The following is a 17,747-nucleotide window of genomic DNA, read 5'->3' as shown; positions in this document are numbered from 1 at the left end:
TTTTAATCTAGATCTGCAATGCTATAATCCCAACACAGTCATGGGTGTGTTGAATATGATAGTGCTGTCCAGAACTCCACACACTTAATAGGTCCAATTCCAAAGTCATGTTGCAGAACAAAGGAATTAGAAACTGTCTGGCAAATAAGCCTTTTCATCAAAACAAACAAACAAACAAACAAAACACAAAAAAATCCCACAAATGTGCAAATACCAAGTACCTGTTTCACAAAGGGATTTTGCAGTGGCTTTAAAAATGTCTTTGGAAAGTACCGTGAGCAATTAAGTTATTTGAAGCTAGTTGCTTGCAAAATGTGATTCTTTAGACCTAATGTTTTAACTTGCACACTGTGTATCATAGACATCAAACCATGAGGTTATTATGGTTCTGGCCATCTTTAAATTCAAAACAGTTAAGCTAAATGCAATTAAATTTTGTACATAAGAAAACGTGCTTAGTCTAACAACCCACAGGCCAAGCTTGTCCCTTAAGTCAGAATTATATGTTCCTGAAAAAAAATCTCCAACCAATCTCTAACGCAATATTGAAAAAAAAATTGACTGCAGCCACGTTACGATAATCTTGAGGAGTACACTGCATATGAGTTCAGCTGTGTTATGGAATTTTTGTGTTGTTATACAGAAACTGTAGCGAAGCTGCAAAGGAAGCTTTAAAACATTACTGGATTTCTTGTGGGTATAGGTGTCAGGACAACTAGTATCTCCCTCTCTTACCGCTGATGGATCAATGTTTATTAACTGTGGCTGCTTCACTACTTGGAAACCATCATTATTTCAATCACTAGAATTTCTTATTCATCTAGCATAATAAAGAATGTTTTCCTAAAGGTTGAGAGTAACCTAATTTTGTTAACACCAGGCTGAGATCAAACGGTAATACAACATGAAGATTTCTGGAAGCACATTTATTATGTCCCTTTGGCGCCATGCAGTTCCTACATAATTTCAACAGATTAACTGTCTTTGGGTAGCAATGCAAGTAGATGACCACCAGGTGTATTCTTACAAAACACAAGAAAAAGCTGCCAATTGTACCAAAATTCAAAGACATAAGCTACGCAGACGAAATAAGATGACCTTATCAGTCACCCAAATCTCCAGTTTTTCCTCCAATATTCCAGTATTGACAGCTTCTTCTCTGCTGATGTAAAGAAGTTTAAAAATTCTTATTTAAAAATAAGAATTACATAGAAGCTATAAATCTATTGGTATAATAAAACAACTAATACAGACTGCTCTAGATAGCAGTTACAAGAATTCCAAGAAAGCAAGCCAATGAGAATCTCCTAAAGATAATATGTGTAGGTACCTATCGTTAAGTTAAATATGGAGAGAATAGTATCCCTCTAAGTTCCAGCTCCAGTTCATTCAGCATAAAATATGTAACTTGAAAAACATGGGGATTAACAGCCTTCCATAAAATTATTTAACATTATATAACTCATACTATTCTGGATATGCACTAGCGGACATTTTTCAATTTCTTTCCCAGCCAAACACAGTAACGCTTAGATACTTGATGTATCTTTTATCCAGCTTCAGACAAGAAATAGACTGTAAAGGAAATAATTCCAGAAGTTCAAACACGAATTCACAGATTGTAACTTAGGTCAAGTATCACGGATTATATATAAGTAATTTGATAAATAAATAATGATCTGCACTACATCTTATAGCCTGACCTTATTTAAGGATTTTTTTAGCTGAATTTGAAATGTATCTTTACTTTAAAACTCCTTAAAAATTTCACAGAAACATAGAAGCTGACATTGAATTTAGAAGTTGTGTTCAGTTTCTAACTGCTGTACTGAAAGAACAGGGTTTATCTACAGAAAACCGAAGTACAGAAGTTCTTTGAGATTCATATCAGATTATTTTCAAATTATACGAAAAAAATATTTTAAATCTTTTCCTAATTCACTGTAGGCACAGACTGAGAAATTATGTATGATGACAACTTCTTCAACCTATTTAAACAATATAAAGGTAATTCTGGATAGAGGAGACTTATAACTGTGAATAATTTAATAGCAAACATTATGATGTATTATTTATTTAACGCCACTGATGCACAAAAAAATGCTCACACATAATAACAGGGTCCCTCTCTTGAAAGGCAGTTAAAGAACTGACCATATATTTCTCATCCAAATAGAACTTTCATTCAAATCAAATGAGTAAGGAATGCAGGATCGTGCTGTATTAGATCCTTAATATAATTAAAAGTAACAGGCTGAAACCAAAAAAGTCAAAAAAGGGAAAAATATATGCAAAGTTATGTAATTTTGCATATATCTTTGTATAAGTTAAAGAAGAAGAAAGAAGAAAGAGAAAGAAAGAAGTTTAAACTAATAGAGGCTTTAGTGTGAAACACATTCTGTGAGCATGTTTGTCTGTCGTTTCACTGCACAGCTATATCATCTTCCTTCAAAAATTTGTTAATCTACCCTTACAGGGCCATTATTTTTCTACTGTTTGTAGACTCCAAATTATCAATGAGTATTAATGAACATTATCCACTAAGAACCTATATCTAAAATTTTCTAAGAATTATATTGAAGAAACAACAGATTATTAAAGTTGAATAAGTTGAACTTCAACTGAATCTGGCAATTATGAACGTCTTGGGTTATTTGTGGAAAAACATAATAACCTATTGTCATAACAATCTCCTTGCTTAGAATTATCCATGGCTATTTGGTAAAACATATTATGATTTAGTTTCACCAAAGGGAAAAAAATAAATAAAGCACATATTTCTTAACAGAACTAGTAATTTTCACAGCTATATATAAACATTACGACATAGCTCTTCTAATGCTTCCACCATGGAGATTTTCATTTTTCACAATACCTTTGGCTTGTTGTTTCTTGTTCTTTCAGCTGTAGGATTGATACTTCATTTTCCTTCTCTTTCCTTCTTAGCTGACTCACAAGTATCTCACGGGCACGTTCTAGTTCCTCAATGTGTTCCTTCTGGGACTCAATCACAGTCTCCCTGCAAGTACAAGCATCTTACATTCCAAAACCAGGTAAGTATTTAACAAAAGAAAAAAAGCAAACGAATACTCAGGAGTAAAAATTTTACAAGTGTTCAGCAAAATTTGTATTTCTTAATGACATGTATCACAACATACACCATCAACTTGCTATGAAAATAATTAGAGGTCACCACATGAAAAGCTGTGAATAGTATAATAAATAAATAATTCAAATACATTATCAAACACAACACAAATAATATAATACTCTTGAAATAAACTTTTATGTGGACTGAGTAATGTTTAGCAGAACCTAGCTGAAAACACCGTTTATGGTTTCTTATACTGCACATTAAATGCACCCTCCTCCTAATCCATTAGTACCAAGTGTTTTCTGAAAAGGACAAAACTATTACTAGCTATCAAATCAATATCAGATCTTCAATGGATGGGGCAGTGAGAGTAATTTTTAAGCTTTTATGCTGAGTTAGGTAACCTTACATACACATACACAAAAAAACCCCCAGATGATGCATCTTTAACAGTGGAATTTATCCAGTAAATGCAATTAAAAAAAGAAAGGCAGAAAACTATACAGATCAGAGTCCGAATATTTTTTAGTAGACCACAACTTTGCGATTTTGATTTTCTTCACAAGTTAATCTCAGATATCTTTTGCAATAACATTTTTCCTAATAAGAATAACCAATGATTTATCTACAAGTGTTTCCACTCTGAAGCTTTTGATGCATAAGCTACAGTTCTTCATTACTTCACGCACCTATTGTAGACTTAAAAGTATATTGAGATTTTTGGCCATATGTTTGCTTTTGTACCCAAGTGCACCATTCTGAGCAACTGTGGTTATTTTTCCCACCTTTGTGAAAACTAAAATCTCAGACCCAACAACTTCGCTTTATTTTCTGAAGTGAAAACTTCAGAAAAATCTATTTTCTTTCCTTCAAGAAAACCACAAGTATTAACAATTATAATGACAAAACTTAACAAATATGAAAATCATACAAATTTCTTATTTCACTCCTTGGGTCCTCAAGCAGACTCTGGACGTATCTTGGGAGCACAATGTTAGGTGACCTCACTTCTAAATCCTGAAATTTCATTCCTGAAAACAAAGAAAAGACAATTTTTTGTCATGCTGAATAAAAAAGCACTTAACAAACCAACAATCTCTATACAGTGCAAACCCTTGTAACTCCTATACAGATGCAAAAAAAAAAAATTATTTTTAAATCAAATTCACATGGAAAGAGATAATCAGAGTATCTACAACATAGCTGCTGTAAAATTTGAACTATGGGCAGTACAGCAATCACTGCTAAAGAGAAGTGTTAAAAACGAGTCTTGAAATGCTTTTTTTAGAAGATTTTCAAGACAGAGAAGAGAGATGGTGTCTTCAAAGAACAACAACATCAGTATTATTAAACAGAAATATGGACTTGTAATCACTTGTTTTCTGATTGCACTTTCTTTACAAAATCACAAGTATCATTCACCTAGACAAGGAACTATGGGACCATTTTTAGCAACAGTGTAAATTTCTGTATATTCTTTACAACCGTACTAAGTCCCTGGTGAAGAAGAAAAGTGAAGTTACTTAAGTAAGAACTGTTAGTTCAGGAGCAAAAGCAATGGTTTCTCCAAATCTCTTTCTCCTTCTCTTTCTTCAGCAAGAAGAAATTAATGAAGTTCTGACGTGGGACCAAGCTATGCGTTAAATTTCAAATACAGCATTAGGGCTGCCATCCCTCAGTCCTCAAAATTAAGTCGATTATGTTCAAGGTACAACGATACCAGCAGGTTCACAAAATGACTGAAAAAAAATTATCTACTTTGCATTTGTGCTGAGTTAACTTCTTTATGGTATTTTGAATTTTGATCTTGAAGTACTATTTTCAAGTATTGGTAATTGTGCTATATACAAACGTTTGTATATACATGTCTAGAGTACATATTTTTAATTTATTTTTGTTCAAATAATGATACATCTTAGATGGATGTACTCAGTAAAGAAAGTCATGAGAGAAACCAGTGAGTATTTAGTAAGCATTCACAGCTGACCACATCTTTTGGAGCGACTTGCTACGGTATTTGTAAGCCAGCCAAACACAAAGCAGACACAGTAAGGTGTACTTATTATTTGTGCATTCTTCTTGCCTCTTCATACCCTGGAGACAGCTAAGCTCTCCTGAATTTTACAGGCACTCATTTTATTTTTGGAGAATTGCTCTGAATATTTTCTGATCCACAGTAAAAATGTTTTGAGATTCAGCCTCACGTGTCCACAGAGCAATCAGAGTCCATCAGTCTTTAAAGACAGCAGGCACATTCCCCAACACCACACTTAGGTTTATCATCATTAATCGAAAGGGCAGGATGAGACAACATGCAACAAAAAAACATGCAACATCCTGTGCTAACGAATACTACAGAAAATATTCTCCCCTTCCGGAAGACAACACTGCTGCATCCAAGTTCTGAGTATTAGTTATTAGATTTTTAATAACAGTTAAAAAAACTGCATATTCACAGCACTCCGATTATCAGAATCTCTTCTAGCTTGGACAAGGTATTACAACTGAGATAGGCTCACCAGAACTTCTGTGAAATTTCTGAATGTTATTATCTGAACTGGATGTTCTGTGGACCACTTTTCCTTCCCCACCCCTCCCCCCCTCCTTGTTTACTTCACTTTAAAAACCGCTGCCTCCATCAGCATGGCCCCAGTCCTATTTCTGCACAGGACATCTTTGATCAGGATCTGTTCTTAAGCTGAGAGCAGTCCTCACAGCATACCACATCAACATTTGATCTTTAAACCTTGAAACAAGTTGCCCTTTTCTCTCTGCTAGCACTGGGCCTGAACAAATGTTTCTAGTATATTTTTGCATTGTTAAAACTAACGGCAAATTGATTTTGGGAATAAAACTACCTAACTCATGATACGAAGTGTGAAAATGTAGGTGTATTTAGAATGTCAGAACTTGCACTATATTCACATTAAAGATGCAAAGTGGTAGAGTCGATTGCTTTTTATTGCCTGTCTAAAAACATGAGAATTGTTTCTGTTTTCATATACCTGAATAATCAGCATAACCAAAATAAAGACTGGTGGGAGAGTGAGATGGAGAAAAAACCCCACAATATAACTGGCCATCAGCCTGATCCATAGTTTGTAGAAGCTCAGGAGACAAACCTGCTGACTCAATTTTCAATCAAGGCCAACTTCGCTGTTTTTGGGTTTTAAACACAATATCTGTACAGCGTATAAGTTAACTGAGTACAACTACTTCTACAAACGCTCATATGAAAACAGAAAGGTTTTAACGTGTAATTTTCAAATATAGCTCCCATAAATAAAAGACTGGGAGTGAGACTGCCCTAAGCAGTAAGTCTTGACAGTAAAAAGCATCATTCAAGATGGCTGCATAGTGGTATTTGCTTTCTAAAGTCCACACATGTAATAGATTTTTCGAGGCTGCAGTGCTGTGCACACATGTATCAAGAGACTAGGACAAACCTTGTAATTAAACAAGGAAAACCATGTGCAAACAAACTACAGATTTAAAACTTTGTTATAACATAATGCCAAATTTTTTCATATATTTCTTTTATAAGCCTTTAACATGTAGAGAAGTTATACTATGAAAGTCCCATGATTTTAACTATTAGAAAACTTGCTTGATAACTACTTTATTTTCAAATCTCTAGTTCTGTTTTACCCCTATTACTGCAGATTCTTAAAATAAGGACTTCAAAGACAAACTAGTTATCATAACTGCTATAAATAAATACAAGAAAAAAGGGGAAGAACAATCTTTCTGCCTACAGGTACTATTGCCCACTGATGAACAGCAAAGAGTATGTACTTGCTACAGTGAAGCAATAATTAGTGGTACCTATATGAAACATTATTTTTCATAAAGATGAATTATACCTTTCTTTGTCTGCTCCGGCATGCCAGCAGCCTCGCTCACTTTCTTGAGACCAGTGTTAATACGAGATTGAACATAGCTGTATGGGCAAGGCCTATGGCCTTGAATCTGGAGCTGTTGTTTAGTTGCAATGAGTTTGCTGTGGAGGCTCTCGTTATGTTTCTCAAGCTCACAAATTCTCTCTTGCAAATGCTCTATCATTTCTTCGAGCTCCACAGCCCGACCCAGCCGCTTGGGGCCGCCACCAACCTGTTCAGACCTTTTTTTATCATTAACAAGCCGTATTAACTTGGTGGACAATCTGGGGAAAATAATAAAAAAATATTAAAAAGAATACGAAAAGTCAGCATAAAAAGCTTTCTGTTGAAAGGAACATAATAACTGTGAAGACTTCAGCATAGAACCTGGATAATAAATTTCAGGTTTTGATATTAACTATTACTGCCTGTGAAGAACTCTTTGAAGATAATTGAAACCACTGTGCAGCAATCTGCTTTATAGCACTGACAAATAACAGTTTCCTAAGGCTTATCATTTAAGGTTAGTGAAGGGACGACACATATTTACTCCATATGCTGCTTAAAAGCAATTTTTAACGCGTGACCTTATATAGGAACCTCTGCATGCTGTTAAGTAAAGTTACAGATTTGGGACGTGGCGGGGCAAACTATAAAAGCTACAATTCCACAAAACATTCAGCTATTGAAAGAATGCTATCAATATGCAACATTCCACTCATATATAATTTCTAGTATTTCAGGATTTAAACATATATTTCAGTTCTGAAGTAGATACAATATATAGGTGGAGATATTTAGGAAGGTACTCTGGAAAAAGAACTTAATAGTTCTCATTAACATATTCAATTTTATACTTGGTAAATATCACCAATGTGCTTCAGAGAAGGAACAGTTAGCTGAAGAATATAATTAGATACAGAGGGTATGGTTTTCATCTATCTTTAAAACGATATGAATTTTGCTTTTGGCATCTCAACAGTTGTACCTTTGATTTCCTTTAGTTTCCATAAACTTTGGTAAGCTAGAACAAAAGGCAGAGAGGGCACATGGGGGTGATGTAATATACAAGAACAGAAAACATACCCAGCAGCGAATGAAAAAAAACTTGGCATGTAAAGAAAGAAAAGGTGTCTTTGATGAGAGAGACAAGTTCAAGACTTTACGAAATTGGTCGCACATCTTCAAGACCTGTATCTAGTTTACAGAGAATCTATTTATGAAGGCCTAGAAAGAAAACTGAAAATAAGGACACGCTTCATTTGTTTAAAGGGGCTTGTTTTATTTTTGTATACTTGAGGACAGAAGCTTCTACTTAAAAGAACCAAAGTGAAACAAAACAAAAAAATCCATAATAACTTTAGGATGTTACAGAATGTTACTTGCCTGTAAGTAGGTTTTTTGTTTATTTGTTTTTTTCAATGTACTTCTACTGCAAATTCATTCCTAACTTTTAGTTACAAGGGTTTTGGCATAAGGGATGCTGGGAAAGAAATTTAGCTTGAGGAGTTAAAATTTTTCTCTGACAATCCAGAAAAACACTGTATTTTATATTTTCTGTGCCTTAAAAAATGAATTCAGGTATGCCAATTTGGACATTCTATGTAAATTTACCCAAGTGGACGATGAATGCATTTGATAAGCCATCTAATAGAAACACGGGAAATGCCATTTGAAATAAGCAAACAGTTGATCTGTTCCACCATCTTGTATTTGACAGTAGCCAGACAGAAAAGATGGAAGTTACATCACGCTGGTCAACTGATCCTGACGGACTGAATACTGAGGAAATACTGAGGAATACTGAGGAAAGAATGTTTTGGGCTTCAGAAAAGTATGACATAGTTCCATCCTCAGAGGCAGTATCTTCAGATGCCCTTTCATGAATTGGTTAGGTTCTGACCAGAAGGGAGCTTAGATGCACCAAAATTTTATTAGCTTAAGTACAGCACAATGTGAACACACAGTCACAGTGTTTTCGGATTAATTAGCTCTCCCAAAATACAATAACACCACGAACAGCTCTGCCGAGTCCAGGCTGGTTTGGCAGCATGGCACTAAGTTTAATAATAAGTCTGAATTTACCCAAGGTACCAACTCCAAAGTGGTGGATAGCAGTGTACCTCTCTACATGGAGATCTAACACTGTCCATTGCAAAAAATATCCCACACACCACAGAGAGAACCAGAAATCAATACAAAAATGCATTCCAATGAGTGATTTCTGCTACTGCTTTAAAAAGTGCTCTGAGATAAATCACCATGATTTTTATTTTGCTGATTTTAAAGGGAAAAAGTGTTATTGTGAGCTAAAATAAAAACATTAAACCCCACACCTTTTAATTTTGTCCTCTTGCTTATTTGCATGTTGTTTGAGTAAGATGTTCTCATCACGTAAACGAAGAAATCTGTCTTCCAGTTCCTTTCGAGTGATTCGTAATACAGCTTGTCGAGCTTTTATATTCCGTGTATTTGATGATTCTACCCGAACCAAGACAACTTTAAATTATCTTCAATACATTCAACAACATGCAATCCAAGGTCTAATTCATTTTGAAATACTGAGAAAACAATAATTAAAGTTTTCAAGTACTTTGATATTTTACACTTGTATGAGCCTGATGATTCATGTTTTCAGATTTATTGACATATTAATCACTTCCTTTTTCCTCCCTCTTACAGATACAGTAATTCAAATGATACAACAAACTGATTATCTACTAGACAATATAAAGTAAATAGTTTAGCAAGTAGCAAGATACTGTCAAACATACTACTTAATATGATCATTACCACAGAGATGCTTTCTAATCTGTTTCAAAGTTAACATAATCTCTTGAAGCTTGGAAAGATTAACTCATAATTCTGTAAATTTACTCAAATAAATCCAGTAGTTCCATTCTAACTGCAGCTGAGTAACTGCTCAGATTTGCACAGTACTTTTGCTTCCTATTTTGTTAAATGGGTCTGGCTTTGTCCTTGATTCAGCAAAAAAAGTCCTCTTTTCTTCTGGAGAGAGAAATACTAAGTCCATGAGATTTCCAGTTTTAGGCATCTCACAGCAACTCCCCTCTTACAACAAGCAATGTGAACACAGAATGCGTCATAGTGTCTGTCAAAATTTAACCCAGATTTTGAATGGTATTTGAACTTAAATTTGTGAGTGAGAACGTCAGAAACATTTTTAGGAAGAAACTAAAGAAGCCACGCATCAAAGTCTGTAACTGTAATAAACAGCAGCTGGTACAAACCTTGTAATCCTCCAATTCCAGCTAGAGTTAGACCTACATCTCTCACAGGCAGGTCCCCCACAGTCTCATCAGCTGAAATAGACATGGCATACCTGCGAATAACAAAATTCAAATGAAATTCTTCTCCACCTGTAACTTAAACTGCAAGACTAGAATAAACTATGGTACATCACATAAAATGAAGGAGAAAGTAATGACAAATTCACTCAAATGACAGGCTCGTACATTCCTGTAAATGCTCCTATGTTAACTGCATCATTCGGAGGACAATCTCAACTTTCAAGTTTAATGTTATGCCAGTTTAAAGCTGTGAACAAAATATGGCTTCTTTGTTATGCAATAGCTCCAATTGTATTTAATGTATGTAGAATTAGCTTTTTTAAGCTCTAGTTCTGTTGTCTTCAGCAATCTTTGGGATAAGCGCGTGTGGGAGAGGGACCTACAGGGTTTGTTTGTTTGGTTTTTTAATTGTTTGTTTGTTCATTTTAAGACAGGTCAAAGCTTAAGGCATCAACTTGTAGATGAGTAATGCCATACTCCACATTTCGAATGAGACTCCTTGAAACAGATATTCTGGGGGTTATGAAGTCATTTCAGTGTTGCCTACCATTATCTTAGTCTTCTTTCAATCACTGTCGTAAGAGAAATTACTTTCTAAGACAGAGAATCTCCTGTGAATTATTCTCATAAATCCGAACACATTTCTTTCTTAAGGCAACAGAAAGCTTAGCTACATGACAAAGTGACATTAGGAAAGTATTAATGTGAGAAAGTAGTACATTTGTTTCAGTGTAATATATGAAGATACTTGTTAAAAACTCTTTCTTCTTTTCCAGTGCAGAAATTTAGATGTTGGCCATAGAGTCAAGTAAGGCTGAAACAGCATGCAAAAGAGACACATGAACTGCTTTGGATGGTCTTTTTTTCCCCTATTGTTAGAGCCTTCAGGTGATATAAATCCTTAGTGAATCAAAAAACATCGAGGAAAGCACTGGGAAATTAACAGTGGTGTTACTAAAGACCTGCCTCAGAGGACAAAAGTGACACAGTACAATCCACAGACATTTCATGAAGTATCTGTGAACTGTCACATAACCAAAACTTCTGCTAAAGATAAGACTATCTTCTACCAATAAAGTGTTCTATCATAAACAAGTCTCCTTATGACTCTGTCCAAAAGGAATGAAAAGGATCAATGAAAGTTTCATTTCTGACAAGTCAATTTTGCTTTCAATCTTTTGGTTTTTTTCGTCACTAAAATTTAGGATAAAGTACTATTTCCAGCTTTTGCTGGACAACCTGAACACATTTTTCTTTTATATGGAACAAATGTTTCCTTGTCACGACTGCTGAAACATCTGATCTACACTTGGAGATTAGCAATAAGGTTGCCGTTTCGATGTTGTCAGTCACAGAAACAGAGAATGACACTTTGTGACATTGATGTCCAAGGCATGCAGCCATTGTAATCCATGGCACAATTCTAATGACATACATATCAGCTGGAATCCAGCTCCTCAGTGTTCTCAGCTCTTCTTGCGTTATTCACACAAATTCCTCAAAACTTTTCTGTGATTTGTTAAATTAGTGCTATCTGCAGTCATTGACTTCACTCAGGTCTAGGTTCATTATTGTGGTTGTTGTTGTGTGCCCCTGTATCAATATCACTACAAAAACTAAGAATAAAGTGAATCAGAAACCTTTATCTCTAGATAATCAACTCAAATTTGGTTCATGAAGGACAAGATGCTACCATTATATGTCTTTCTAGAATGTGGTTATCTTAGTCTTCACAAATCAAAAATGACAGGATTTATTTTGGCAAATTTCAGAGAAATCAAGAGCTAAACAAATATTTTATCAGCACAACTCCTCAAGGTTTGTGATCTATCAAAATCAAGCTTCAAAAACTCTAGCATAGTAATAGGAACAGGCAGACATTACTGTTTTTCATTATTTTCCAGTTGCTAAAGAAACTTTGCTACGGATATCTACCTGTCATTTTCAGTGTGAAGGAAAACCATTCATTTAAAAAACCAAAGACATAACAATACAAGCTTGTTCTTCAAATAAACACCACCCCCCCTTGTCATTAGCAATCCATTACTGGCTGCAGCAAAAACACAGAAATATTTCAGTTGTAAGCAAATAAATATAGCAGGGCTGTACATGAAAACCAGTTTTTATTGGCAACATGACATGATTTGAAGACAAGTGACAAAACAAAATTGGCTATAAATCTAAAGTCCAAAAAACTCAGAAAGGTGACATTTTCAAAAGTAGAAGGAAGAAGTTGTTTCATTTTCATTACAAAGTGACAGAAATTAAGTATTCAGCTTTGTTTTCTGTCCTGGGCCACAGGAAAAGGAAAAAAACACAAAAAATAACTGCTTTTATGCAGAAGAGTGGTGTTAGATAGAAATAGTACAAACCTGCCTCCAGGTTTTAAGGAGGCAAAATATAATTACAGATTTTGAATTTAGCCTGGCAATTTATTTGCCTCATTCATAACATAGGAACCACCTATGTCTTTAACAATCACTAACAACCATCATTTATGCTTCTTCTCTGAGACAGGCCACTTCAAACAGCGAATCACGTGTTACATATATTACAATTACTTTTCCAATATTACCTCTGTGTCAATCACAAACACTTAAACAAAAGTACTTTACTGGCAGTCAAGAGTTCCAGCATTATTTCTAGAAACATATGAGACTTCTCCACAGAGTTCCAAATTACTTCTTTGGAAAGCATTTCCAAAGTGATTAAATCTGACAAAGTTATACAGCGACACTGCTACAAAAGTGATTGTACTCAAGAGTCCAGCACTTCCTAAAGTAAAGCATAATAAAGCAAAAGATATATAAATTTATATTTGCATCTAGACAGGTCCACATGCCATGCTGAACCTCAACAACTTAAAAACAGTTTTTATTTCCAAGAAAGGCTACTCTACTGTCACTTCAGCACTTTTTGTTCCTAAAAAGTAAGATAAAAGTAGTTCACATACAAAGAAAAAAGTTTTCCATATCTCTGGGATTAACCGATAAGAATTTCAAGATTGGTATAAGCAAGAATTTTAGATATAGTTACTGAAGTTGAAGACATTGTAACTTTCTTACACGCTGCACTACTTACAAAACTGGTGCAATCACCACCTGTATCTGACAAATTACTACAAAAAATTGCATACAAGTTTACAGTGTTGTGCAAGACCAGATAGTAATGAGCATAAATACTTAAAGTCTCATCTCAAAGCTCATGCTTTAATTCTGAATTCTTATATAACTCACAGAAGCGTACTGTTCTCCCAGCATCATTTAAATGTAGCAAAAGGGATTACCTAAACTTCCAAAAGTTCTCAGCCAGTGGGGCTAGAAGGGACAGTTACCAGTGAAATCTTAAAAACTACAACAGTTATTTAATTGTTTCAACATGAACTTAGAGTTTCATGAGTCTTGGCCGTGGCCAAGATGATGCTTTTCTTACAAAATTCTACCCCACTTCTCTGGTAGAGGTAAGAATAGGAAAAAAAAAAGAAGACAAAAAATAAAAGAAGGAGGGAGGGAAGGAGGGAAGGAGGTGAGAGCCAGACCACCCACCTGTCTTAGCCTGTCACAAAGCATTTCCAGGCTACATTCTTCCTCTATTGATTCCTTAAAGTTAAATGTTTGCATTCTGTTGGGCTTGTCATTTAAAATAATCTCATTTATTACTTGGTAGGAGTATACAGACATACCTTTCAAACATCATCTGTTGCAGTGCTGTAAGTTTTAGAAGGTGGAAAGGAAAAAAAAGCAAGAAGATAGGGAAGGTATTAGCAAATGAGACCACCACATCCTGCTGCAGTCTGAGGGAAGAAACGCCTCACAGACCCCTCAGCCCCACTGCAACACAGAAAAAGCAAAACAACCGTGTCTCGCCTTCAACATATTTCACCAGTGGTTGCCAAAGTTTTCCTCAGCTCCCTCGGCGCCCGGCGGGGGCAGGGCGGGGCGGGGCAGGAAGGCGGCGTTCGCCTCACGACGGAACGCCCACACCCCCCGCTTTTTCCCGCCCTCGGGCACAGGAACACCGCTCCCGCTTGAGCCCAGCGGCCTTTTTACGGACATAACGGAGACCGAAACTGAGAAGAGCTACAGGGCTACTTTTACAAAGCGGGGAGGCGCCCCGCCTTCTCCCGCAGGCGCTCAGCTGCGTGCGAGGGAGCCTCGCAGGTCTGAAACAACCGCTCCAGGAGCTCCCTCTCGGCGCGGGAGAGCACCGACCTCCGCCAGCCCCGCTCCTCGGCGAGGCCCCCGCCTCGGGACGTGGCACCACACCCCCCCGAGTCGCTCCAGTACCGCTGCCCTCCCCGCCGGGCCCCAGAGGAAGAGAAGCTTCCCCCGTACTCACAGTTCCCCGCCAGTCCTAAAGCCTCCTCTCAGCCTTCTGTTGGTACCGGCCTCCGTTGCTAACCAAACCCTTCCACTTCCGGGACGACGGGGCCCCGCTGCCTGCTGGGAGCTGTAGTTCGCGGAGGGCCCGGGCAGCGCCGCCGCGCCACGCGCGGGACTACCGCCGCGTTTCGCCACCTGCTTCCGGCGCCCGTGCCGCGGTGCCTGCCGGGAGCTGTAGTCGCCCTAGAAGCTGCGAGTCGGGCTGGTGCCGCCGGGAACAGCGCGGGGTGGACGGTTTCTGCTGCTGCTGCTGCGGCGGGCGGTGAGGCGGCACCATGAAGAGGCGAGCAGGGGAGCGGGAGAAGGAGCTGAAGGTACCTCCTCTTTGCTTCTCGCTCCCCCGCGGCCCTCAGGAAGGGTGCTTGCAGCTCGTGGGGCTGCGCGGGACAGAGCGAGCCCGCCCGGGCTCCGGTGCCGGAGCGGGAGCTCCGTGTGACGGGACTCCGAGGCCGTCCTGAGGTGCCGTAGGCGCGCAGACGGCCGGAAAGGCTGGTGCTGCGGGCGCAGGCAGCGGCCGCCCCGTCCCCAGGCTCTCCAGCGGCTGCGGGAGGGCCGGCGGCAGCGGCCGCCTGGCAGGGCACGGTACGGCCCGGCCCGGCCCTGGCGTGCGGCTCTGAGCCCCTGGGCTGAGCGCGCCCTGCCTGTGGAGCGGCGCCGGGGCCGGGCGGGAGGGCGGCGGTCGGCCGGTGAGCCTGCGGCCGGGCCGGCTCCGCCGCGGTGCTCTGAGGGACTTGGGCATCTCGGGTTCCCCATCCCTGGAAAGAGAGGAGCCTGGCGCAGCTGCGGCCGTAGCTGGTCATAAAGGTTTTTGCCGTCTGGGCAAGGTCTTTCCGTTTAAGAGGGAATTCTGCGGTGTTGTATGGGAAACTTACACAAGTGAATATCTGTTTGGGTGTCTCAGAGCTTTCTCAGTAAGGTGATGCATTATTTGACTGTGCTTTTTTTTTTTTTTTTTTTAATTGAAAAGTACTCTTAGTCTACATCAAGCCCTAACCTAAATAAACGTTTTTAAGTCTCTTGTAGCACCCGAGCTTTAGAACGTTTTTTCATGATGACGTGTTCAGATGCAATGCTATTGCATGCTTAGAGTGAAGGTGTAGTTGCGCTGTTTGTGTACCAGATAGCATTGCTGAAAGTTTTGTTGTTTCAGGTGCCTTTGAAGGGCTGGTTTCTACCACGTTGTACAATATTTGACTGCAGCTCTTGATGGTGGTTGTACCTCTGCTGTTTGTTTTGTTTTGTTTTTACAGAGTAGTAGTATAGAGAAGCAGTAAATTAATTGTTTGAAAGCATAATGCTGCTTTTAGTGATGTTAGTGAAAGGAGGGCTAATGCTGTTACCATCTTGGAAGGCTTCTTCTAGATTTATAATGTGGTTCACCTGTCTTGGCATACAGAGTATATGGGTTTCGGTATTGCTATTAATTTACTATTTAACATTAAAAATTATTGCACTACAGGGCCAGGGAAAAGGTCTGACCTAAGTTTGCAACTAAATATTTTAATAGAAAAATAACTTTAAAGCCTGTTCACAGTAGCAAGACTCTTAACAGCTCTTTAAGGCCAACCTGGTCATATTATGGTTAGTCTTTTTGCTGTCCCTTGTTGCTGAAGGACAGTAACTTCAGCGTTTTGTTTGTGTTCTGCTTTTCCTATATATGTGAAAATACATGCAGATGTAAGCTGTCCTATCCAATCCAATGTAATTACGTGGCAGGAGGAAACCCAACCCATACTTCTTTAGCCTGTAAATTTATGCTATCCATCCAAGGGCTTTTGTCTTTGCAGTATATCCCAAACATATTTGGGAATCATTTGCATTAGGAGAATAATTGCTGTTGATAAGATAATCATTCAGGGATGTATGTGAGGGAGTACGGATGGAACTGTGAACTACACTGGCTAAGGCTGTAGCAGGACAAGGCACTTGAAGAGGTATCAGAGGAGCAAGGTGTAAGAATAACTCAAGGAAATTGAAGAGTACTGCCTTAGATGCAGCTAGATGTTATAGGTGCACAAACAGAGAAGGATGAAAATTAAGAAGAGATCCTTATAGAGAATTTGAAGGTGTGAATACATGTGGGATGCCTTAGGGGGATGTTGTAAGTTGGGTACTGCTTGGGAGAAGCTTGGAGTATATTGAAAATGAAACAAAAGGAGCCTGTAGAAGGTCTTAGAAAAAAGTATGTCAAAGGTGAAGGCAGCAATGGGAAGAGGAGGGATTATATAAGAAGAAATGTATGCTTTCTTTTTACGGGGGCACACTCATACTGGTATTATTTTATACAACTTAGTTAGAAATGTTTTCTTTGGGCTCCTGGCCACTATGCCAGTTTGTCCTTCAGTCCCTGGGTTTAACCGTTGTTCGCTGATGTTGCTCACCTAAGAAATGCTGAAGGCAAAGGAAGCATGTATTTACTGTAGTAGTTCTGCCAAGACTTCCATTTAGGTCCTGATCAAAATATTTCATAGCAAACCAAATATTAGTGAGGTTAACCCAGCCTCTTCTGGAGAGTAAGATTTATGAGGCCTACTAATGAGAGGGAAGTGGTTGGACAGAGAAACTGGTTTGGATTATGTATCTGCTGGCAGTGTCTCTGTTACGGAGAATTAAATCCTGAATAAAAGTTCTTGGTTTGCTATAATTGTGTACAGTTAAATGCTGTCTATCAGAAGCCCAGTGATTGGCTTTTGCTTTGTAATTATGCAGTGTGTTTCTTATATGTGATGAGCTGTTCCCTCACTCAAATTTTCATGTGCATAGAAAGTTTTGATTTATGCTGTTTAAGAAGAACATTTCTGTTCAAAGTACATGTGGTAGAAATTTTCAGAGTGCAGTGATGTCATACAGCAATTTCCACTTTGCAGATCACTCAATTGGATTGAGTAAGACTGAGTGTGTAGCAAAAATGAAATTGTTCATGCTAGTGTTTGGTGGTCCAAGCCCATGAGTAGGAGGATGCAAATTCATGCTGTGGAAGAGGGTCTGAAAAAAGTTGGGAAGCAATAGCCAGAAGTTAATTACTCACCTGTCTTAAACACAATGTTGCGGATGCTAGTGTCCTGTGGAATATTTCTCTGAG

At 38.2% G+C, this 17,747-nt stretch overlaps 2 protein-coding genes across 19 annotated transcripts in view; one reads left to right on the top strand and one right to left on the bottom strand.

The window, feature by feature from the left end:
• RPGRIP1L (RPGRIP1 like) overlaps positions 1-14,691 on the bottom strand; it is a 77,621-nt gene extending 62,930 nt beyond the window's left edge. For 7 of the 11 annotated variants that reach the window (XM_075433786.1, XM_075433787.1, XM_075433790.1 and 4 more), the window contains exons 1-7: positions 14,622-14,683; positions 13,966-13,990; positions 10,224-10,315; positions 9,309-9,453; positions 6,958-7,256; positions 4,026-4,125; positions 2,876-3,019 (exon numbers count right to left, since the gene is read on the bottom strand). In XM_075433786.1, the coding sequence (XP_075289901.1) occupies positions 2,876-3,019; positions 4,026-4,125; positions 6,958-7,256; positions 9,309-9,453; positions 10,224-10,315; positions 13,966-13,979 (794 nt within the window). In that variant the 5' untranslated portion in view covers positions 13,980-13,990; positions 14,622-14,683. Of the gene's footprint in view, positions 1-2,875; positions 3,020-4,025; positions 4,126-6,957; positions 7,257-9,308; positions 9,454-10,223; positions 10,316-13,828; positions 13,910-13,965; positions 13,991-14,621 lie in introns of those variants that run through there. The other 4 variants (XM_075433788.1, XM_075433789.1, XR_012765342.1 and 1 more) reach the window with 4 other exon arrangements.
• A 168-nt stretch (positions 14,692-14,859) lies between these two features.
• The window catches only part of FTO (FTO alpha-ketoglutarate dependent dioxygenase), a 251,628-nt gene continuing 248,740 nt past the window's right edge, over positions 14,860-17,747 (top strand). For 6 of the 8 annotated variants that reach the window (XR_012765343.1, XM_075433831.1, XM_075433825.1 and 3 more), the window contains exon 1: positions 14,860-14,979. Coding sequence is in view for 5 of the 8 variants with exons in the window: in XM_075433831.1 (XP_075289946.1) it covers positions 14,941-14,979 (39 nt within the window). In the remaining 3 variants the exon portion in view is untranslated. Of the gene's footprint in view, positions 14,980-15,505; positions 15,582-17,747 lie in introns of those variants that run through there. The other 2 variants (XM_075433827.1, XM_075433828.1) reach the window with 2 other exon arrangements.

The sequence above is a fragment of the Opisthocomus hoazin genome, chromosome 12 (assembly GCF_030867145.1).
Source record: "Opisthocomus hoazin isolate bOpiHoa1 chromosome 12, bOpiHoa1.hap1, whole genome shotgun sequence".
Lineage (NCBI taxonomy): Eukaryota > Metazoa > Chordata > Aves > Opisthocomiformes > Opisthocomidae > Opisthocomus > Opisthocomus hoazin.
This window is presented reverse-complemented; position numbering and strand designations above follow the sequence as displayed.